The sequence below is a fragment of the Pelodiscus sinensis genome, chromosome 1, assembly GCF_052426305.1.
Source record: "Pelodiscus sinensis isolate ZL-2025 chromosome 1, ASM5242630v1, whole genome shotgun sequence".
In the NCBI taxonomy this organism is placed as follows: domain Eukaryota; kingdom Metazoa; phylum Chordata; order Testudines; family Trionychidae; genus Pelodiscus; species Pelodiscus sinensis.
This window is the reverse complement of record NC_143052.1, coordinates 90802764-90825897: the sequence shown is the minus strand read 5'-3', so window position 1 is coordinate 90825897 and position 23134 is coordinate 90802764. Positions and strand designations below refer to the sequence as shown.

The 23134-nt window shown below is 49.4% G+C and overlaps 1 protein-coding gene across 3 annotated transcripts; it reads left to right on the top strand.

Moving 5' to 3' along the window:
* The first annotated feature begins 1878 nt into the window (after positions 1-1878).
* On the top strand, positions 1879-21901 carry CCDC134 (coiled-coil domain containing 134). Of its 3 annotated transcripts, XM_075935970.2 has the most exons (8): positions 1958-2031; positions 10546-10647; positions 12771-12883; positions 15487-15608; positions 15993-16077; positions 17658-17839; positions 18034-18105; positions 19064-21901. In XM_075935970.2, the coding sequence occupies exons 3-8, from the start codon at positions 12781-12783 to the stop codon at positions 19187-19189; spliced, it is 690 nt and encodes a 229-aa protein (XP_075792085.1). In that variant the 5' UTR covers positions 1958-2031; positions 10546-10647; positions 12771-12780; the 3' UTR covers positions 19190-21901. The 3 variants fall into 3 exon arrangements, with proteins under 3 accessions (XP_075792078.1, XP_075792085.1, XP_075792092.1); XM_075935963.2 differs by lacking the exon at positions 10546-10647 and having other exon boundaries at positions 1879-2031; XM_075935977.2 differs by lacking the exons at positions 1958-2031; positions 10546-10647 and adding an exon at positions 2474-2602.
* Positions 21902-23134: the final 1233 nt, after the last annotated feature.

Below are 23134 nucleotides of genomic sequence, written 5' to 3'. Positions count from 1 at the left end.
GTAGGGAGCAGGGCAGAGGTTCCCGCTGGGCTGTGAGCCATATTTTGCCCATCCCTGTCCTAGAAGCTCCTCTCTTAAAGCAGAGATGGAGATCTGTACCACAAACAATTTCTTTGTCTTAAGTCTGCCTCTGCAGTCTCCTCCGGACCCCTTTTGGCCCAAAGTTGCTTTTGTGGAGCACTGAGAAATAAATGAGATAACCCAGAGTATATACCTAATTAAGTGGTTACCTCTCTCTAAAAGTAGCTGCTTTAGCCCACCTCAGCCAGCTAATGCCTCAGACCCTGTAGATACAAGGAAATAAATCCCGACGTGTCTAGTGTCTATATAAGAGTTGTTCTTCAGAAGCGTGGCAGCATCACAGTGGGTCATGCATCATAACTCTCTATCACAAGCCAGCTACTACTGCTAGCCACAGACAAAGCTTTTCTGATAATTGCTTGTTCTTGAAAGATCTCCGGTGGTTTGCCATCCATTTTCTTTCCCCTTTAACTGCCCTCACCTCAGCCTCAACATCCATCTTTCATAATTGCATCTGAAATCAGCTTTCTCTATCAACAAGATAACATTCAATAAAAACAAGTGCATAGTATTGCACTTAGAAAAGAAAAATCAAATTCACAGCTACAAAACTGGAAATAACTAGTGAGGTGACAGCACTGCTGAAAATAATCTTGAGGTTACAGTGGGTCACAATGTGATGCAGTTGTGAAAAAACAGTTATTTGGGGTTACCATATGTGAGTAGGCTTTTTGGGCCCTCTGTCCCATAAAAAAATTCAGAAAATACCAGACATGTGCAATGTCTGGTATTTTCTGGTTTTCCGGCTCGGTGCCCGACAAAAGCCTGACGGGAGCGGGGGGAGTGGCTGGGAGGTGGGGCGCGATCAGTGCTGGGACCCTCTGGTTGTGTCTGACATAGGAGTGATGCTTTGGGGAGGAGGAGAAGCCCTGTCCATGCTCCTGAACGCTGTTCAAGCACGTTGTGGAGCCGTAGCCGGCCTCCTTGTGCTTCACCAGGACTGTGCATGGGACGGGCAGCGTCCTGGGATCTGCATGTGCCGGGGGCAGTCCTACTCCCTGCCAGCCAATTCTCTCTCCCCCTCCTTATCAGCTCCCCCCCCCGCCCATCAAGTGTGTCCGGTATTTTTTTCTGAAGCTACCTGGTAACCCTATATGTGAACTTTCAAAAAAGAGGACACTCCTGAGGGGGCGTGTGTCATATTAATGCAACATGAAGTGGTAGATACAGATACATTTCCTCTCAGGAGTGTCCTCTTTTTTGAAAGTTCACATATGGTAACCCTAACAGTTATTATTCCTGGGGTGTTTTAACAGGAATGTTGTAAGTGAAACACTGGAAGTAATTACCCTGCTTCACACACTGGTTCTGAGGCTTCACCTGGAGAATTGTGGCTGAGTCTGGGCATCATGCTCTAGGAAAGATGTGGATAAACGGGAGAGCACCAGAAGTAACAAAAGGTTTAGCAAACCTGCCCTGCAGCGAAAGGTTGATAAAATGGCCATGTTTCGCTCTGTGGAAGGCAACTGAGAAGGAACCTGGTCAGTCTTCAAATATCTGAAGGGCTGCTCCAGAGGACCATGACCATGACCCCCTGCTCTGCATGTGCCCGCAGGTAGGACAAGAAGCGGGGCTAGCTGTAGATATTAGGAAAAACTCCCAGGAGAACTAAGCTCTGGCCTAGGCTCCCAAAGGAGGTCGAAGGCGTTTAAGCACAGGTGGGAGAAACCTCTCGGGGGCTGGGCTGGGTCTCAGTCTGGCCTGAGCACGGACCCCCAGTTCCGGAGTTCGATCCCCCTTAGACCCCCGCTTGCTCTCCTCGCTGCGCGGCGTCTGGCTCCCTCCCGCGGTGCCTCCTGTGTCCCGGGAGCAACCTCGGCGGCCCCTGCAGCGAGCTCAGGAAGTGACATCGCGAGCGGTGCATGCTGGACGGCTCGGCGCGGAGGAGGCGCGGCGTGACAGCCCGCTGCCGGTGAGCGGCTGCCCGCAGGCTGGACCCCCCGGCGGCAGGTGAGCGCGGGCCGGGGGCGGGCGGCGCTGCTGGCCCCGCGCGCGGAGCCGGGTCCCGGGGGGGCGCTGCCTGCACGTGCCGGGCGCGGGGCGAGCTCCACGGGCGCAGCGGGGGGCGCCAGCGCCGGGAAGGCTCCTCGCGCTCTCGGGGGCAGGTGGCGACTTGAACGTGACTTTCTGGCGCTGGGCTGCCCCCCCCCCCCCGGCTCTGCTGGCGCCGCAGCGTGTCCCCTTCCCCCCGGGTCCACAGGCCACCGCGCAGCCTGCGCTGGAAGGAGCGGGAGCCGGTTCCTGGTCCAGCCGCAGCGGGACCTCCGGGGCTGTTCTTCGGGGGGGGCTAAAAGAGGGTTGTGGGGAAATGCTGGTAGCTTAAAGTCAGGCGGGCCACAGCTGTGCCCAGGGCACTGAGCTAAGTACTGCAAGGTGTGGTGAGCCCGAGGTATTTGGAGCTCAAGCTATTAAAATGCAAGTAAATAACCGGGTTGGATGGTATTCCCCATGTGGCCTGGAGCGTCTTTCATTGAGGTATCTCAGAGTGCCATCCATAGACCAGCGCACAACACCTTGTGAGGCAAGTATGTTGTTATACCCATTTTACAGATGGGTAAATTTCAGCACAGGTAAATTGGGTGCCTCTCTTCCCTCTCCATAGTCATGCAGGCCATGAGTTGTAGGCAGAGCTGGACAAGGATCTGGTACTTCATTTGTAATGAAAGATGTGCAGGGGCTTAAGCAATTAGGTTCATGGGCTCAAGATTTTTTTTTTTTTTTACTTTAACTGATGGGGCAAGGCCAGAGGTGCCAGGCCTTTGAACTCCCAAGCTTAGAAGTGCTGTGGCTCAGCCGGGGCAAACTCTGGTGCAAATTAAGCACTGCATAGATCCAAGTTGCCCTTCAGTTTCTTGCTCATATTACTACCAATATTTAACTGAGGAATCTAGCTGATACCTGCTACTTATTTTCCTGTCTAAGAGGAAACTTTCTGACTAGGTGTTAGCCTGATAGGTCGTGTGCAAAAAAAAAAGACATCCTGTTAATAACTAGGGAAGGATTGTGATACTAAATCATTCTAATGACCTTACTGATCTATTCTGTGTCTCTGGTAGCAGCCAAATTTAGATGTTTCAGAGGAAGGCTTAAACTCCCCATCATGCATCATTATACCACAAAAGAGGAAGCTTGTTCCTAACTTCATACACCTCCCTCTGAAGGTCTGCTTCTCAGCATCTCTCAGGGTTAAGTTAGGGGAAGAAAAAGACATGAGGGACTGAAAGCCACCAGACCTTATTCCCCGCTTCCCCACTCTCCTCCTCTTGGTCCATGGCACTTTTGGCCTCTGGTATAGGATACACTTACCAGATTTCAACAGATGATCCCTGCTGAATGCCCCATAAAAAGCTGGAATTCACAGGAGTTGTTTGTGATGCTTAAATTAATTTTTGTAAATCACTTTGACCTCTCCTGCAGTTACTGTGCAGTGTAACCCAATAGATAATCTCTCTGACATGCTTGGGGGAGAGAATTTTCTTTTACCTTTGTCCAATGTCATTTTAAAAAAGATTCTGTTATTGTCAAATACTGAATTTTTCTATACTTGGATCTCTCCTTCACACCCACCCACACCCACAGCATCTAGCCTCATGCTATCTGCATGTTGGATAGCAACTACAAGGAGTATGCATGTTCCTTAAAGGGTGGCTGCTCTCTGTCATATCGTGGTTTCATTTCCTTTTCCCCTTGACTTTATGGCCTTGCTTTCCTCCCATTCTCCTATTCTAGTTATTAAAAAGCAGTTCTTAAAAAGGACAGAAATAACTTTCAAGATTTTTCACAGCCTGTATTCTGACAGAATTATGTCCTACTTGTGTGATGCTTGCTGTTCTGTAATTGATGTGTGGAGGACAATCAGATGGCTGGGTTTTTCAGAAAGCTGCTGGGGAAATGAAAGCTAATCCAATTTCCACACCATTACCACCCTGTGTGATAAAGACTGGCTCCCTCTGTGCTTAAAAGGAAGCCCCATGATTCTTCCCATGCCATCCATGAGCCTTTCAAGGTGCTGCTGATTTCCCTCAAGTGAACACAAGCCACTAAAATTAAATATGGTGGAGCCAAATCTCTAGCTGGAGTAAATCATAGTGGCTCCATTGACTTCAGTAGGAGCTATACTTATTAGCACCATGTGATGATCTGCCTCAGAATATTTAATCTAATCTGCATTTTAAGGGATCCCTGAGGTCATTGTATTTAAATATTCAATACCTGTGTTACTAATAATATCTTTAACTGTTCAAATGAAAAGAAGTTTCCACTGATGCTTTTGTGTGTGTGTTTTGTTTTGTTGTGAGAATAAATCCCTAACTGCTTGTGAGGAGCTCAGATACCAAAGTGACAGGAATCCTGGAATATGTAGGCAGATTACTGATTTTCTTCTCATGCACTCGAGCCTAAACTGTAGATTTTGAGTTACTGCAGGAGACTATGGAAAGCTTGCTACCTCCTCCAGTTGAATGAAAATGTTAACCATTCACAAAGCCAAGCTGTTCACACTGTCTTTTTAAACACAACATCTAAATTGGGAGATTCAAACTACAAGTCCAGACAAATGGGCTTTCTGCTTAACTGGCCAGATTAGAGCCCTGAAAATCCGCTTTAAATCCGTAGGTATCCACATATGTGGATGTGGATATCTATGGCTCATTTTTGCAGATACAGATGCAGATGTGGATACACATTTTGTATCCATACAGGGTGCTAAATCAGATGGACTGATCTGGCAGAGAATATTAAAGCAAATGCTTCCCATCTGCAACATTATAGGCCTTTGCTTCCCAGCCTTCTCTTTCTAAGCTTGGAGCAGCAACTGTGCCTCAGCAGAGATTGTTTCAGTGGGAGGAGGGGAATGTGTACTCAAATTTCTCCCTCTCAGTCTAGTCCCTTAAGACTCGTGTAAAGATTCCAACTTCCTATGGTAGTATTTTCCTAGAGAAAACATTGAAGAGTATTACCTGAACATTTCCACCCCAAGCTCTGTAACCCAGTGGCCTGATCTGGGGTGGGAAATGTTCCCTCTGAATTCTAACCCATTTGAAACCCATTTAGCAAGTCACCCAAGATGAGTTTAAAGCAGCTTGGAATTGCGGTGTGAATCATGCGCCAGGTGGCCTAAAGCATTTTCAATGCCTGCTGAAGATGATAGCTCTGTACAAATGGTCCAGATCACTTGGATCCTAGTCTACAAAACATCTCCATAGATTTCAAGGCCAGAAGAGACCACTTGTGATCATCTAGTCTGATCTCAAGTATAAAATGGGTCATAACATTGCTCCAAAACAATTTGTAGAACAAATGTTTTAGACAAGCATCCATTCTTCATTTAAAATGATAGTGATAAAGAATCTATCACAACCTTTGGTAAATTGTCCCAATGTTTAATTACTCTCACTGTTTAAAATGTACATCTATTTCCAGCTTGAATTTGTGTCACTTTGGCTTCTAGCCACTGGATCATGTTATACTTTTCTCTGCTGGCCAGAAGAGCCCATAATTAAATATTTTACCTATGTAGGTACTAGATTGTAATCAAGTCATCCCTTAACCTGCTCTTTCTTAAACTAAGTAGCTCAAGCTTCTTGAGTCTGTCACTGTAAGACATTTTTCCAATCCTCTAATCAATCCTGTGGCTCTTCTCAAAAACCTCTTGAGTTTATCAACATCCTTTTTTAATAATGGGCACTAGAACTAGACAGAGTATTCTAGCAGCAGTCACAGCAGTGCCAAATACAGAGGTGAAATAACCTCTGTATTCCAAATCAAGATTCCCCTGTTTCTGCATCTTGGGGGATTGCATTAGCCTTTTGGGCCACAGAATCACACTGGGAGCTCATGTTCAGGTGATTATCTGCCATCAGCCCCCAAATCTTTTTCAGAGTAATTGCTTCCCAGAATAGTCCCTGTCTTGTCAATATAGCCTACAGTCTTTGATCCTAGATGTGTACATTTGGATTTAGCCGTATTAAAATGTTTGTTTGATTGTGGTCAGCTTACCAAGTAAACCAGATCACACTGTATCAGTGACCTTTCCTCTTCATTATTTACCATTCCCTTGATTTTTGTGTGTGTGTGTGTTCTCTGCAAATGTTGACCACAGTGATTTTATGTTTTCTTTCAGGTCTCTCATAAAAATGTTAAATAGCATAGAGCCAAGAACTGATCCCTGAAAGACCCTTACAGAAACACACCTGATCAATGACGAGTCCTTGTTTAAAGCTAGATTTTAATCCATGTGATGTCTGCCATGTTAATTTTATATTCTAGTTTTTCTTCAAAATGCCATACAGTACCTAGTCAAAGATATTATACAAGTCTAAATATTATATCAACACTCTTAATCTTTATCAACCAAACTTAGCTTGATAAGCTTTATTGTCCATAAACCTATGTTGATTAGCATTAATATTATTACTCTCTTTTAATTGTTTGAGTTTTGTATCCTCGTGATCTTGCCTGGAATCAATGTCAGAATGACATGCCAATAATTGGGTCATCCTATTTACCCTTTTAAAATATTGGCACATTAGCTTTCTTTCAGTCTTCTGGAACTTCCCTAGTATTCCAAGGCTTTTTGGAAAAATCAACATTAACAGTCCAGTGAGGTTCTCAGCCAGCTCTTTTAAAACTTTTGGATGCAAGGTATCTGAATCTGCTAATATAAAAATGTCTACTTTTAATAACTGTTGTTTAAAATCCTCCTGAGATACCAGTGGAAAGGGAAGAGTGCTATCACCATGGTGAGATTATATTATCTCCTTTTTCCCAAATATAAAGCAGAAATATTTATTTAACAGTTCTCCCTTTTCTGTGGTGTTGTTAATAATGCTACCATTTCCATGTAGTAATAGACCAATAGCGTTTATTAGAGTTCTTTCTGTTCCTAATATACTTTTAAAAATTCTTTATTTTCCTCAATTCTATGTAGGTTTCTCCTTGTGTTCCTTTGCTTCCCCTATTAATTTGCTACAGTTCCTAGCTTCTGATTTATATTAATGACTATGCAACTTCCTTTTTCTTCCATTTGTTGTCTACTTTTTAAATTATTGCTGCCTTTACTTCCCTCTAAACCAGGTCAAGTTTTTAATGAATATGGCCTTCTTCCTTGAGTGTCAATTCCAATTACAGGCAGTCCCCGGGTTACGTACAAGATAGGGACTGTAGGTTTGTTCTTAAGTTGAATCTGTATGTAAGTCGGAACTGGCGTCCAGATTCAGCCGCTGCTGAAACTGACCGCCAGTTCTGACTTACATACAGATTCAACTTAAGAACCCCAAGCTTCCCCAAGTCAGCTGCTGCTGAAACTGATGAGCGCTGATTCCAGGAAGCCTGGGGCACAGCAACTCTGCCTCGGGCTTCCTGTAGTCAGCGCTGGTCAGTTTCAGCAGCGGCTGACTTGGGGACGCCTGGGGCAGAGCAGCTGGGGTGCTACTGGGTTGCTCCAGTAGCACCGCTCCTCGGCACTACTGGAGCAACCCAGCAGCACCCCAGCTGCTCTGCCCCAGGCGTCCTGATTCAGCCACTGCTGAAACTGACCAGCAGCGGCTGAATCAGGACCTGGGGCAGAACAGCTGGGGTGCTGCCGGGTTGGTCCAGTAGTGCTCAGAGCGGGTGCTGCAGGACCAATCCGCAGCGCCCCAGCTGCTCTGCTCCAGGGTCCAAAACAAAAGCCTGGTCTGCTGGGGGGGGCACACTATCCGCGCCCCCCCCCAGCAGACCAGGGACACGGGGAGCAGAGCAGCAGCGGCAGCGGGGTGCCGCGCCTCTGAGGCTTTGCTCTGGCAAAGTCTCAGAGGCGCGGGACCCCCCCCCCCCCCGCGGCTGCGGCTTCAGTCCCGGTGCCTGTGGTCTGCTGGGGACCATCCCCAGCAGACCACAGGCACCGGGACTCAAGCGGCAGCAGCGGGCGGGTTCCCGCGCTTCTGAGGCTTTGCTCTGGCAAAGCCTCAGAAGCGCGGGAACCCTCCCGGTGCCCCTGGTCTGCTGGAGACGGTCTCCAGCAGACCAGGGGCACCGGAGCAGCTTACGAACGGGGCTTTCTTGCCCCGGAGCTCGCAGGTAGCAATCCGCCACCTCGACCTCCGGGGCGAGAAAGCCCCGTTCGTAAGTGCGGATCCGACGTAAGTCGGGGACTGCCTGTATCATTAACATTTTTCTGATTAAAATCTTCCTCTCCTTATTTGGCTCATAACAAAGTTTTTACTTTGTGGAAATGTCTGGGTTTAACGTCAATTTAGTGAAGCAATTTTAGAACCAGTTATAATTCCCAGTACAGACCAGACAAAAGTGTCTGCACATGGCAGTTAGAAAGATTTAATGGAGTGTGTTAGATTAGAAACACAAAGACTTAAGCCATCAAACTTATAGGACTGGTGTTCTTTAAACAAAAGCTCTTTATGTGGTAGCGTTAAAGGTTAGAAGTCCATTGGGAGCAAGAAGACCTGTTGGCAAATGGCAGTATTGCTCACTTTCTTGTTAAGGGCAACAAACAGCTCAAGCTTTCATCAGCTTCTCCAAGGGCTGGTCCCTGCTATGAAATGTAACTGTCTCAGCATGGTTGTCAGCAATCTTGTTAGCTGTCCTGATGCTGAAATCATGTAGACAAGTTCAGCTTTGGGTCAGTAAATCTGATGGCCGACAGCCATGTTCAGAGACAGTTATGTTTTGCAGTGGAGAGACCTGCCCAAATGCTCTTACTCCTGTGAGTCTCTCATGCCATTGTGTTTCTCTGGGCAGCTGAAATGAAGGTCTCTGCAAGAGGATCAGCAGGATTAGAACCTACTCAAACAAGTATCTCTCCTGTGGCCCGTGCCATGCTCCCTAGTCCTGGCCCATTCATGCTGATCTGGAGGATCTAGTCTGGGGAGATCTGGATTCTTTGCAGTCTCATTTTCATAGGAGAATTGAACCGTCATAAGCTGAGCTGGTGGAATCACCTCAGTGTGAACTGTAACTGTGCAATGTGTCCCCACTAGCCTCCTGTTACAGATGGACCAGTGAGATGAGGCAGGGCAATTTGGCCTCTGACTCTCTGCTTCTCTTCCGCCTTTGTTTCTTCCTGCAGATAGCTGATGAGTTGCTCCCAGTCCCCATCAGCTCCTGTTACCTAGCTCTGCATCTGCCTACCTCTCTCCCCGATGGTGCTGGCCATCAGTTGATTCTGCACCCCTTCACTCATGGCTCTCCATATCCCCGGGGAGAGGGAGGGACTACTGCACACTCGATACTTCCCTGTCCTCCCTTCAGCCAGCCAGTCTCTCTTTATTCTGTGCCTCACTTAAAAGGAGTCTGTGGCTTTGGAGAAAGTGGTCGCCACAGGCTCTGACCAGGATTTCTCAGCAGCAGGAGGACGAGGGCCCAGCAACAGCCCTGTGGGCAGCAGAACAAGGCAGTTACAGGCAGGAATTCCTCCCATCTCCTTTCCAGAGAGCTGTTGGCAGTTTGGTCTGGGAGCTCCCAATGGACTGACCAGCTGACTCCAGCTGCCACAAACATTTTCCCTAAATCCTTCTGACATCCCAGCAGTGGTCAGTCCGCTCCTTGTGGCTGGAGCATCATATGGGAGCAGAGGAGGATGATGGTTAAGGACACACAGAGAGTCGTGCACAAACAGGTCTGGATCCCAAACGACAGCTGCTGATCTTTCAGTCCAGAGACTGTTCCTTTTCCTCTAGAACCCTTACGGAGAATCCTAGAGACTGAGCAGTTGTCTTTGGCTTTGTGGAATTTGCATCTGCTTACCCCAGCTCTGCTCTGGCCCTTGCTGTCATGTGCAGGAGGCTCTGCAACCCCTCTGTTTGAGTCCATAGCATTGATCATCTTTGTCAGTTTTTCATAAGGACCAGGCTCTTTGGTGTGCATTGTGCCTAAAGCAGTGTGTCTGTTTTTCACTGGGAGCAGGATATTTCCCCTTGCAGCCTTTGCTCAGTTCAGCTCCTAAACTGGAGCAGGCCCGTGACATTCTCAGAGTTTGTGGAAAAAGTACCTTACGTTTTATAATACTGGCCCCACTCACATGGCTACTTTAGCTCCAGTGGGTGCTGCCCTTGGCCATAGAGGCCTCAAATACAGCAAAAAGCATGCATTTGATTGCAGCCTTCTGTCTCTCTGCTCTGTAATTCTCCCTTTTGCTGTGCTCAGTGTCCCTGAGCCTGGTAGTTTGGCGTGGTGGGACTCAGACTTCTTCGGGAGAGAAGTTTCTCTGATGATTCATGTTCTGGGATTTGCAGATCCGCTCTCTCAGTTGGCTAAATTTCCTTTTTGGAAAGAACTGACTCACAGTGATTGTTACATTGCAATAAAAAGTTTAGTCCTGTCAGATGTTGCCCTGGAGGGGGCAGGTGATGTGTAGATAGCTCTGCTGCTCTCCATAAGTAATGTTATTACTTGTGGTCTCTTCCCTGGATAAGAAGAGAGTGTTTTCGATCCCAATGCCTGTGTAACCAGGGACTGTTTTTATTTTAGGCCTTAGCTACCCTCTGATTTGTGCCAAGCAGTGTGTGCCTGGAGAGCAATGGCTCTCAGAGTGTAGTTCCTGGACCGCTAGTGGTCTGCAGCTGTTTGCAGGTGGGTCTCAGGGCTTCTCCCCCTCCCGCAGTGGTGTTCCAGCCCCATGGGCTCCTCCCCCCGTGAGGTTGGATTGTCAACACCGGCTTCCTGCTGCTGGGTGGGGGCAGCCTGAAGCCTTGTAGACCAGATCCAGCTCATGGCGGGAGGAAGCAGCTCCATGCACTTCTCTGCTGCCTGGCTGGGGGAATACAGCCCAGGAAATCGCTTGACTGGAGGTTTTTCCTGCTGCTCCCATTGGCTGGAATCACAGCCAATGGGAGTGTGTGTGTGTGTGGGGTGGGGGGGTGTTCCTGGCAGTGGCGAGGTGCATGGAGCCATGTAAGTGCCCCAATCCTCCTCATGCTCAGACCCTGCACCCTCATGCATCCTCCTCCTGCCGAGACCCCACATCCCCCCTCCACACACTCATTTTGTCATCATGGGTGATTGGCTGGAGGTCCACAGAAAGGTCTGCATTGAGCAGGGTGAGCTGCGGGCCAAAAAGTTTGAGAACCAATGATGTGGAGAAGGCACATGTCCGCCTAGAAGTCATGTGGTCCTCTCTTACCCTCCTTGACTTCTCTCTGATCCCTCACCTGATGAGGGATTAGTGTAAATCTAGGACTCCAGGCAGTGCCCCTTGTACTTCAAGGGGTGGCGTTCTCTTTCTTGTTCAGGAGTTGGACCCCCCAGGCAGAGCGAGTTCTGTTATTTGGACCCTGCCATCCCTGTCTTGACTTACCACGCACACTAGTGCAATGGATCACAATCAGGGACCCACGAGCTGTTACAGGAAGCTTGCAGGGGACATGGCTGAAGCCTTGAGTCCCAGTGCTCCCCTCATGGGGTTGAAGCCAGAAGCTGCCAATCTTAAAGGTGGAGCCCCGAGTGACTAAAACCACAAGCTCCGGCAATCCCGGCGCAGCTGAAGTCGGAAGCCCATGGGCAAAGTTGGGGGAGGTTGTGGGGACATTGCCCTCCCAAATTGCAGTGCCTTATTCAGAGTGGGGCAGTCCCGGGGCAGCTCTACATGCCCTCTCACACACAGCTCCTCTCCCAAAGGCTAGCCATGCTGGAGGCAGGAAGCTGGAGCTGGGCAGTGTGGGGCAGCTGCTGCTTTGGCAGCTGTGGTGTTTCCCATTTCCTGCTGATCCTCTGCTCCCAGCCCCCTTTTGACTTCTCAGGGAGCTGTAAGAGCCTCTTGTGTGAGGGGTCCCAGCACCAGCATTGGCAGAGCCTCAGAGACCAGCCACCACAGCAAGGCATGCCCTCCCCCCCCCACACACCTAGCTGCGGCTGCTACTCTCCCTGCACCTTGACCACATGCCTCTCTGCACAAAGCTCCTAGCTACCTCCTTCCTGCACTTTGAGCCACATGCCTCACTGCACGCAACCCCGAGCTGTCGTCCTCTTGGCTCCCTGAGCTCCCCCTGCCTGAATGCAGCCTCAAGCTGTCCCTCTCTCGGCTCCCAAAGCAGTTTTTAAAACTTTTTTGAGCTGAGTCCCCTCTCCCTCTTTGAGTTGTAATTTTGTATTGTGCCTCCTACCCTCCAACCCTGCACAGGCAGTTAAAAGGGCAACCCTAACTGAGCCACATAGCTAGTACAGGCAAGGAGCTAATGCCAAGGCAGGAAAAATAGAGCTGTTCAGGCTGGAAGTTCAGAAGTTCTTGAGAGAGTGAGGTTAGGCAGTAGCATAGAACATGGATGCTAAAGGCATCCATCCAAGTGGGAAGAGCAGGTTAAACAGAGTTCAGACTGCAGAGGGTGCAACCAGATTGGCTGAACTGGATCAGAGCACAGCCCCGTCTAGTCTGACATCCCTGTCCCTTGCGCTGAGCAGTTTTAGGCTTCTGATGGATCTTGTCCACAAGCCTGCTTCTGCCAGTGATTATGGGATGTAAGAGGAAGTGGCAGCCCTGCCTTCCCCTATTGATGCACCTGTTATGCAGTGGGGAGGGGAAAAGGAAATGGACTCAAGACTGTTGAGAGAGAGGTTCATGTTTAAGAGGCTCCTATCATCTGTCCTGGGATGCTCTCTGGCCTGTGATGTCGGAGGGCCGTGTGGGATGTGGGGGGAGATTTGTTTGTTCATCTTACCCAGCTCATGGAGAGTTTGTTGTTGTTTTTATTCTGCTCCAGGACTTCAGAAATGGATCTGCTCTGGGTCTGCAGCTTTTTCTTCATGCTGATTTTGTCCAGGAGCAGCTCTTCAGACACAGAGAAACAGAGCCTAGACTCTGGCTTGGAAATCTGTATCCTTCTCTCCAGGCCTCTGCTTGGGGTGTGAGGTGAGGGAAACCGTGGGGAGCACAAGAGCATCTGAAGGTATGAGGTGGATTGAACACCATAGAGGGAGAGGAGTTACTGAGGGAGCCTCGAGGTTATAATAACGGATAATGACATAAAAGCAAAGGAAGGAAAATGCAGCCTGACTATTGGGCTCTATTTCTTTACAGTCCACAAGGGAAATGGTGGAATCCCCATCAAGTGAGCCAGGTAGAGCTGGGCTAAGAAGAGGCCTTGCAAAGAAGAATCCTGCACTAGCCAGCCCACAGGCAATGAACAAGATGCCCTTATTTCTAGCTCATTTCTGTCTCTGATTTATGTGATTGCATCAGAACTGCTGAGCTGCCATTTCTTTGCCCTTCTGCAGGGAGGATTTGTTTAGACTCAGTGGTTTGCTTATATAAGACCCATTTTGCCTCATTCTTTTATCATTGGTTGGCATAGGGGAAGATTAGGCACAGACTATATTCTAGAGCAGGGGTGGGCAAAAAGGCCTGGCCCGCCAAGCGGGTTGATCCTGTCCATGGAGGCCCTGCCACTCCCCTACCCCCAGACCAATTAAGGCTTGGGGATGGGGGAAGCGCACAAAGTTTCCTCCGCTTTGAAGTGCCGCATGCTCCTGGCACGGTGGGAGGAGACTTCATGCGCTCCCCCGCCCCCAGGCCTTTCTCTCTCTCCTTCCAAATATACAGTGAGATTCTTGCAGAAATAATCCGGAGTTGTCCTTTGTTAATCCATATAAATTCTCCAAAAATAAACCAAAATCTTCCAAGGGCCTGGGATAGAAGCCAAAAGGTCCTATTCCCTACAGGTGTTTGAGATCAGCCGGAAAACCCTCTTACCAATCAGCAGCCACCACCCAGTTGCTATCGATGACTTCTTCAGCAAGTCAAGTGACTGAACTTTTTAGCCAGATCATGCGCTGGTGTAGCTTGGAGTTGCTGCATAGGCTTCCATGGAGCTATGCCAGCATCCACTGCTGAGGACCTAGACCTTACTTCTCTCAACTTGGGGGGATTGCATTGGAGTGTGACAGTCTGGAGCGCTGCCCTTTAAGCCAACACTCAGGGTATGTCTAGACTACACCTCTCTGTCAACAGAGAGATGTAGAATAGGCATGTCGAAATTGCTAGTGAAGCAGTTATTGAAATATCTGCTTCATTAGCATAAACATGGCCACTGCTTTTTTTTCTAAACAGAGCTTTTTCGGAAGAAAAAAAAAAAAAGGGCAGTGACAGGGATCTGTTGAAAAATAAACCCTTTTTCGAAAGATCCTGTATTCCTCAAAACTGAGGTTTACAGGATCTTTCAAAAAAGGGTTTATTTTTCGACAGATCCCCATCTAGACTGCTGGGTGTTCTCTCCCCCCTCCCCGAAAAAGCTCCGTTTAGAAAAAAAGCGGTGGGCATGTTTATGCTAATGAAGGGCAGGATATTTAAATCCCTGCTTCATTAGCAATTTTGATGTGCCTAAACTACATCTCTCTGTCGACAGAGGTATAGTCTAGACGTACCCTTAGGGAACCAGTCTAAATAATTGCCTTGTAGAAGTGACGCTTAGTTTAAATCTTTAACCAAGTTATACTAAACCTGCATGGGGCTCCCTCGCAATGGCGGCCTGACACTGCTGCTGTTGGCGAGGGGTTTCTTTGCACATGGTTTCACTCAGTTTGGTCTAGGTCTCTTACGTATTTATCATTCATACGGAGCAGCAGCAGCTGACACGGATCCTTCCTGTCTGTACCAGCCTCCCCTGGTGAAGAGTTAATCAGACTGGCATTGTAGGATGCCCAGAGCTCCCTGCGTACTGCAGGAGAGGTTGGGAATTTACATTAGTTCAGAATAGCTGTTCCCAGGCTGGCAGCATGTTGTAAATGTAAAGCTCAGTATGAATTCTTAGTGCTTATTAAATGTCCTGAGGGGCCTGTGGGCAGATGTCTGCATTACAGGGTTGTGCAGAGCCTGCTCCTGTTTCCCATCTCTGAGCTGTTGAAGCAGGTAGACTCAGTCACTCACGCCATGCCCTAGACACTGTGGAGGTCCCATAAATGATTGTACCAGCCTGGGTGATGTCTTTTCTGGAGCGCTGCCTGGATCAGCACCTCTCTGCTGGGAATGGTTGAGTCTGGAGTTGTGGGAAGGAGAAATGTTGCAAGCCTATAAAAATAGATTGTGGGTCTGAGTCTAGTCCTGGGAAAGGGGGAGAGGTGGCCTGTCTTTGGGAGACTTTGCGGGGGGGACTTCGCATCTATAGTTCCTTTGGGAGTGAGCCTCCCAGTCCAGGTTCACAAGCAAGTGCCAGCAGGGCTTGTGCTAGTGAGATAAAAATTGCAGTGTAGATGCTTTAGGGATGTTGCTGGTCTACCTTTCGAGCATGGGGGAGGTTGGAGGGGAGGTTCTGCACAGCTATTGTGAGCACAGTAATGGGAGCCCCAACAACACAAGTGTGCACGCTCAGGCTGGCAGGCTCATCCCAGACTTAAGCTCTGAGGCCCCGATATTGGAGGCTGTGATGCTGTCAGGAGGCAGAGCAGTCTGGGCAGTGCGTGTGATCCTTGACGGAGCTGCAGATAAGAAGCTGTTTGAGGTGAAGCGCAAGGACCAGATGAACGCGCTGAAAAACTTGATTGAGCTCAATGACGTGAACCAACAATATAAAATCATCGACATCATGCTCAAAGGGCTTTTCAAAGTGAGCCTGTCCCTCCTCCGGGGCAGCGGGTGCTGCTGGGTGCCCTGTGAGAGCCCTCCCACCAGTGGGTGTTGTTCCCAGCCAGTGGCTGAGCAGGCAGGGCTCATGGAACATCACAATGGGACTGTGCGACGGGAGGGAGGGAAAGGGGGCAGTGGAGGAGTGATGAGAGTGAGCGGTGAACCCACGGTCACTATGGGGTGTAAGTGGGTGGGGCTCCATTTTATAACAGGGTGTGAAAGTCGGGGCAGACTGTACTCCTGAGCTGCTACAGCAACAAAAAGTGAGAGGAGGCTGGAGCTGGCAGGACACATGAGGCAGGCAGCAGACCGATGGGATTGGAGAGGCAGATGGATTCACTGAGTTCGCTTTCTGAATGTGTAGGTGCTGGAGGACTCCCGGGCGGTTCTTATAGCTGCAGATGTGCCTCCAGATGGGCCCTTCCCTCACGATGAGAAGCTAAAAGATGGTAGGACTTCCTCTCCTTTTAGTCCCAGTTTCCACTTCCAATGGGCTTCTCAGATGGGCTCGGTGCAGGGGTAACTCGGGATATTCAGTGGCGAGTCTTATGTGGGAGGTCTGACTAGACGATCTCATGGTCCCCAATGAAACCATTACAGCCTCAATGGTCAGTCCCAGCTAGAACCCTTTCTCATCCACGTGGCTCTTGCTCCTGCTTTCTGCATCATTGTTGCCAGCATCTGGAAGATCCTGGGAGAGGAGTGGAGCCGGGTGACTCTGCCAGTGATCTGTGAAGCAGAACAGAATCTGGCTATTTCCTTGCATGGCTGATGACAAGAGAGCACCTGGAGTTCTGTACAGTGTGCTGAACGAGGAGGATACTGGAGACCATAAAATTGATGGGGTCATCTAGTCTGGTGTCAGGCATAAAACCTCCCATACTGCATTGTTTTTGTTTAATGCTATACAACACGTGGAGGAAAACATTTCTTCCTGACTTCACCCAATGATTAGTTTATGACCTGATGCATGAAGATTGAGGGCCCTTATGTGATTGAGGAACACAAGAACATCTGTCAGTTACTCTCTCTCAAAGGCATTAATGGCCAGTAATGGTTTCAGAGGAGAAAATCACTTCAAGGATGGAATTTGGGGAGAGTTATATTTTTCCCTGTCCTCAGCCTATGGGCGAGTATCTATGATGGCTAGAGGGTTGATTTATGAGGACAACTAAGATGAGCAGACCACTCTCGCCCAAAGAGAGATACATAGACCTATATCCAAGAGATGAATTTACCCCTCTGGAAAGACTGAATTGTCTTTAAGAATTTGGCTAGATGGTAGCAAAGGAGGTGAGGGTGGGAACTAAGCAAGCCTTCTAACGTACCTGCTGGCAGAAAGACGGCAGGCAGAAAGGGGTTTATGTCTCTGTCTTAAAAGCAAGAAATGGACCAAGGGAAAAGTTGGGCTGAGTATAGCATCCCACTTCCTAACATCTAGGCCTGTTGTCCAGGAGAGTAGTCTCCCATTGGGAACGAGTGTTGTTGGCCACATTGCTTGAGTTATTTTAAACTAATCTAGCTGAGGCCCCTGGGAGTTGATAGTCTAGGGAACAATCCTGTGCTGGGCAGGTCTGAGGCAGGTGGAGAAGATGTTGCGTGTTGGGGCTCTTCCAGCCGGCATTTCTGTCAGCAGGAAAGCGCAGCCTTGTGCTGTGCTTATTAGCGCCTGCTGATCCAGACCCAGCCGGGGCGCCCCTCCTTGGGGTGTTTGCCGACCAGTGCAGACCTAGACAATGAGAAACTTTCAGTCACTATTCGATACCCTGGCTTGCTGTGTTTGAGGGCGCATCCTGCATGTCTCCACTTAAACTGGGACTGCCCTGCAGTCCTCGTGGCAGCTTGAGAGGAGGGGGCTTCCCCCCTGGTCTGACCCTGCGGGCAGCAGGTAGGCTGAGAGCTTCCTGGCTGGAAGGCAATGGCTGCTGGCTTATATGCAGAAGGAAGAGAACTGTAGATGGGTCTGCTCTTTGCCAGAGGCATGTACAGCAAGCCCCCTGCTGACTGCCACTGTGACTCTGCCCCCTAGCCTATTCCCACGTGGTGGAGAACACGGCTTTCTTTGGAGATGTGGTGCTGCGCTTCCCCAAAATCGTCCACCACTACTTTGACCGCAACTCCAACTGGAACAACCTGGTCCGCTGGGGCATCAGCTTCTGCAACCAGACGGGCGTGTTTGACCAGGGACCTCATGCCCAAGTGCTCGGACTGGTAAGGCTCTGCGCTTAATTATCCTGACTCCTGAAGGCAGAGCTATTGGACTGGGGGGAGAGGTGGAGGGAACAGAGGGAAGTAAATCAAGAGGGGGAGAGATGGAGTTGGAGGAACAAGAGAATTGGGGCAGCACAGGGAGCAGTGGGGTCAAAGATGCTGCTCACAAGCACTGATGTTCTGGTGATCCACAGATGGCTCAGGAGCTGGGAATTAGTGAGAAATCTCCAGATTACCGGAATCCTTTTAAAACCGACCAGTCCGAGGTAAGAGGGCAAAGCCACAAGTCAATCCCTGTGCCTCTTTCTTCTTCTGCCTTTATCCCCTGCACTGGTTTGGGAATGAAAAGGTCAGAAGTTTGGGGCTGTTGATGCCTGGGGCTGGGATGGGGTTTAAGCTCATTCCAAGCCAGTTGTGCTGTCCGTAATTGTGGCACCTTTTGGTGGGCAGGCTGATTGTGCCCTTCTTCCTGCCCCCGACCATGGAGCGGTGCTGGTGACCCCTCCCTCCAGTGTCCGTGCTCCAGAGAGGGAATCGCTTTTGCTGCTGAATGCGGAAACTGCACAGCAGTTTGGGAAAAGCAGCTCCATACATGCTGCTGTTTATCTCCCCGTTTGCCCTTAAAGGTGCCATGTTGGGGCCCATCTCTCCTTTTAGAGACAGCTCTTCTCAGAGCCTGGTGCCATGCCCGGATTGGGTGCTCACATAGCAGCGAGGCAAGGAGCCACCCCCCTGCCTGGGAGCTTTGCTGCCCTTGCAAACCCACCTCTCTCCTCACTGAAGGTCCACATTTGGCCCCGCCTCCTAAGATTTGGGTGCCCCTTCCATGGGTCCACGTAGCAAGGAGACTCCAAGTTTGTAGGACAGCCCTGCGCAAGTCGCTTCATCTCTCTATTCCCGAACGTCCCCTTGGGTAAGATGGGGGCAGTCGCGCTTGCCTCACTGAAGTGAAGGGTTCTGATTTGCCCCTGTTCCAAAGCCCGTGGAGTCAGCAAGAATTTGCCCATTGATTCAAGTGACTTTGGATCACGCGCTCACCCAGAAGTAACTCCAGTGATGCCAATAAGGCTACAACAGGCGTAAGGGAGGGGAGACTCTCCCCCTCCCTCCCTTTAAGAGGGTTAATTAACCCTACGGCCTGTTGAGAGCTCGGAGGCACTGGGTGCGCTTTCCCTGCCTGTACCCGTGCGGTGGGCTGAGCGGAGCTCGTCTGTGGGCGCTCAGTTTTTCCCCAGTGCAGACACGTTCCAGAAGGCCCTGCGTGAGGAAGAGAAACGGAGAAAGAAAGAGGAGAAACGGAAGGAGATCCGCAAGGGGCCCCGCATCTCGCGCTCCCAGTCGGAGTTATAACGCTGGCACCTGCCTCATCGCTGAGAGCCCTGCTGGCGGGAGATGCCGTGGCCGGAAGCAGAGTGTCCTACTCCCTCCACAGCCTCGGGAGGAGGCCGGGTGGGTCACCTTTCATTTGTTTAGTGGCTTTTGTTTTCCTTTTTTCTGTGATGTCAGACAAGGACTGGATTGAAGCTGGAGAGGGGACTGGACACAAACCCCATGGGAGAGCTCTCCATAGATACTGGCATACAGAGAGTCCAGTAGGTCAGGGGTGCATGCACTGTAGGGCTTGGCTGATGCTGACAGTGAGACTGCACGGAGGCAAGAGGGATTAGAGGGGCATCTGCTCCCCTGGAGCCACAATGCAGTACTGAGCAGGACTGTGTTGGAAGCTGCATAGTTATACCGGACAGAGGGAATGCATGGTAGGCTGTGTGGTTAGACCAGAGACTCACAGGCCTTGGGAACCTTCAGCAGCATGTCTGGTATTAACACACTCCCTTCCCCTGGAAACGAGGGGTAGGAGGTGTAACTCAGCGGCTCCAAAGCTAATAGTGCTTGTGTATGGTTCACTTGACCAGCTAGTCCCTCTTCTGCCTCTTGTACCAAATCCTGCATTGTTGGACCCTCCATCCACCAATCAGATTTCTCCTTTCTTGATGACTTTTTATTAAAAAAATTTGAAAAATTTTATTAAAGCCACTGTTTGAAATAAAGCACACCTGCTACAAGCTAAAAAGGAAGGCTCTGTACATCTGGGGCCAAGCTGGGCTTGTGGGAGTTACAAGTATTGGTTACACAGTTCACAAGATACATAACGTACATAACCAGCTTTGTCCCAGATTAAGGTGGGTGAGTTTTTGAAGCTTCAGAGAATACGTGGTCTCGGGCACAGCATCCATACAGCAAAGAGAGTTATAGTCGGTGAAGTATATAATCACATGGGTGTCCCTCGGTGGAATGTGTCCATTGGTCCGTCAGTGTCTTATTGTTTAAAAAAAAAAAACTCAACTCATAATATTAAAGCCTCTAAACAGACCCTTGGCTGTCATGGATGAGAGACAGCCAACAGGGGTAACCCCCCATCCACCGATGTAGAGGGAGCTTTCTCAGGCTGCTGTGGGGATGGGAGGAGAAGGGAACTGCTATGCTTGCAAGGACAAGACTGAGTGTGCTGCAGAGAGGCTAATGTCAGGGTAAGGCAGGGTTCTCAGCCTTTTGTTTGGGTGACCCCTTCCACAGCAAGCGTCTGAGTGCAATCTCCTCTCCTAAATTACAAACCCTTTTTTCATATTTAGCCCTTCTTATAAATGCTGGCGGTGAAGCAAGGTTTGGGGTGGAGGCTTACACTTTGCACCCCCTCCCACGTAATAACCTCATGACCCCCAGTTTGAGTACCCCTGCTGTAAGCCCTCCCAGCAAAGGGTCTGGAGTAAAGACTGTCTGAACTGCCAAAAAAAACCCAACCCCAAGTCGTCTTAAGCTGGTGACTTATGAGAGCTGATCTAGTGGGTTTCAGGTCTCGGCTCAGCTCCTGGCAAATGGGTAACCACCATGGCCTCTGGCACTCCATGGAAAACCCTTTTGAAACCCCTTGCAAAAAGACCAAGGATTGAGTAAGCTGTGGAGGCAGAACTCTTATTCCCAACCTTCCTCCTGGGGGATTCCACTTGCTGGGGATTTGGGGGATGTGAGGCCTGTGCTATGCCTGCCTTTCTGTAGTTGTTTTGTGGCTAAAGGGGGGACCTCAGGCTCCATGGGTGTCCATTTGGCACTTTTAGTCTCACTAAATTCACCTAGTGCTTTGGGTTGTGGATTGTTTTAATGACCTTTATTTTGCTGCGTTAAAATGAAATACCAGCCTACTAGCTCATTGGGGTAGGATGCCCAGCGACTACATAAACACTGGGAAGAAGCAGAGCGGCTGATCATGTGTGTTCTGTCAAAAATGGTTTCTTTCCCTGGGCCCAAGCAGCTGACGGTAGATTTAATCAACCACTCGGAGGCATTGGGACTGCACTATTACTGACCTGCTGCCTTACTGGCTCAGAGGAACAAGCCTTTTCTTTTGCACATTCAGCTATTCCGTTCAGCCCCATTTTTAAAAAATGTAAAAGAAGCTGGTTTCTGACTGAAGCTCATTTTAACTGTCATCAGTAAGGTAAAGGTTAGTGATCTGGCCTTGGGCTCAGTGTAGTGAATGCTCTCGTCCAAATGCAGAGCTGGCTGCCAGTTAAACGAGCTGGAGGGATCTCATCCAAGTCCCCAGTGGATGCTGGTACGTGAGCCATGTTGCGTGGAGGCTTTCTGTGAGGTGGCAGGCCTGCAGCAGCAGGGGATACTGCAGGTCAGATAGATGGCCCGTGGCAGAGCTATGCATGAATCACTTGTGCAGCATTTGCCTGGCTCCAGCCAGTGCTGCCAGCCTCGTGCTGTCCTGAGCACAAGAACGTGACTCTCTCCAGGTTTGGTTCTGATGTACTTTCCGTCGCTGATCAAATCGCACAGCCCCAGATTGTTCTTGCTGGGGGATAAGTTTCTGTGGGGAATAAGAGATTCTTTCAGGAGATGCTGTGGGCTGCTGCCTACAGACTGTTTTCCAAGGCCAGAGATGGGAAATGTCATTTATTTTTAAATGAAGAGCCAGTTTACATGTGTGTTATTCCTCAGAGGTGCATTGAAATGGGAAACATTTTTTTCCTTGAATAAATCGGAATTTTTTAAACCAAAGCATTGTACCTTGTTAATGTGTCAGTAGGAGCTGTTTGAATTGGGGCATGGCCGGGGATGTCTCTGGGGTGGGAGCGGCCTTGGAGGCTGTTGAGAACCTCCTACATTTTGGAGGATGGACTGGAGCTGAGATACAATTAGAAGAACTCCCTTGATCCTCTCTAGTGACCTGCTTAAATGAGTTATTGTAGCATTTGTAATACAAATCTTCCTCCAAAAACACAGTGTGTGTCTGTTCCAAAAATCCTGCCCTGCAACCACTAGCTATCACCTTCAGACCGACGCAAACACCTCGGTGTGTCTTATTTTGCATGTGTAGTAATGATAGCTTTGAGTTTTTTCAGGTTGCTCCACCAGCCTGCCTCAGCCATCTAGAGGCAGATTTTCAAAGGTATTTAGAGCCCTAGTGGGATTTTCAAAATGACCAATCAGGCTAGTCCTCTAACTCCCATTGGTGTGAGTCAGGGGCCTAACCTGCTTAGGAGCTTCTGAAAAGCCCATTGGCACCTACCACCTGTATCTGTAAGCATGAATGCATTCTAAAATCTGGCCCCTCGTGGCTGACATGCTAGATCAGACTAGTGGTCCATCCCCCACAGCTGTCCCATCTGTCTCCTGTTACACACCATCAGACCTCTCAAGGGAAGACATGCAACTCACTGGCCTTGCCTTATCCTTGCTGGCTTCTCACGCATTTGAGCAAAGGTTTGTTGCTTGCATCTTGCCTCCTTCTCTGCTCCCTCTCCCAAAGAAAGAGTGGCTCAGGGAACCAATGTTCAGGTATCATTTTGTTCTTCAGTAGCGCCCAGGAGCCCAAATCATGGATCAGGCCTCCATTGTTCTTGGTGCTGTACAAACAGAAGAAAAAAGATGATCCCAAAGAACTTACAGTCTGAATATAAGAAAAGAGATGATGGGTCTTTCTGTCTATGTACTGAAGATTTACCAGCATAGCTCGGGTCCTTCAGGGTAGGGGGTGCAGGAGGCAGGGCAGAGGCTTGGGATGTGGGTTGCTCTGGGCAGGGGTGGGGGCCTCAGGGCAGGGACTGGGTGGTAGGCTCAGGGCATGGGGTGGGTAGCTCAGAATGGGATTGGGAGGTCTGGGGAGGCTCACTGGGGCCACCCACAGCAATGAAGGCAGCACTGTGATGGTGGCTCTCTAGGGAGCCGGGGCCATGCTGCCCAGATGGTGGCTCCTTCTGGCAGGTCAGGGCTGTGCTGCCTGGCCACATC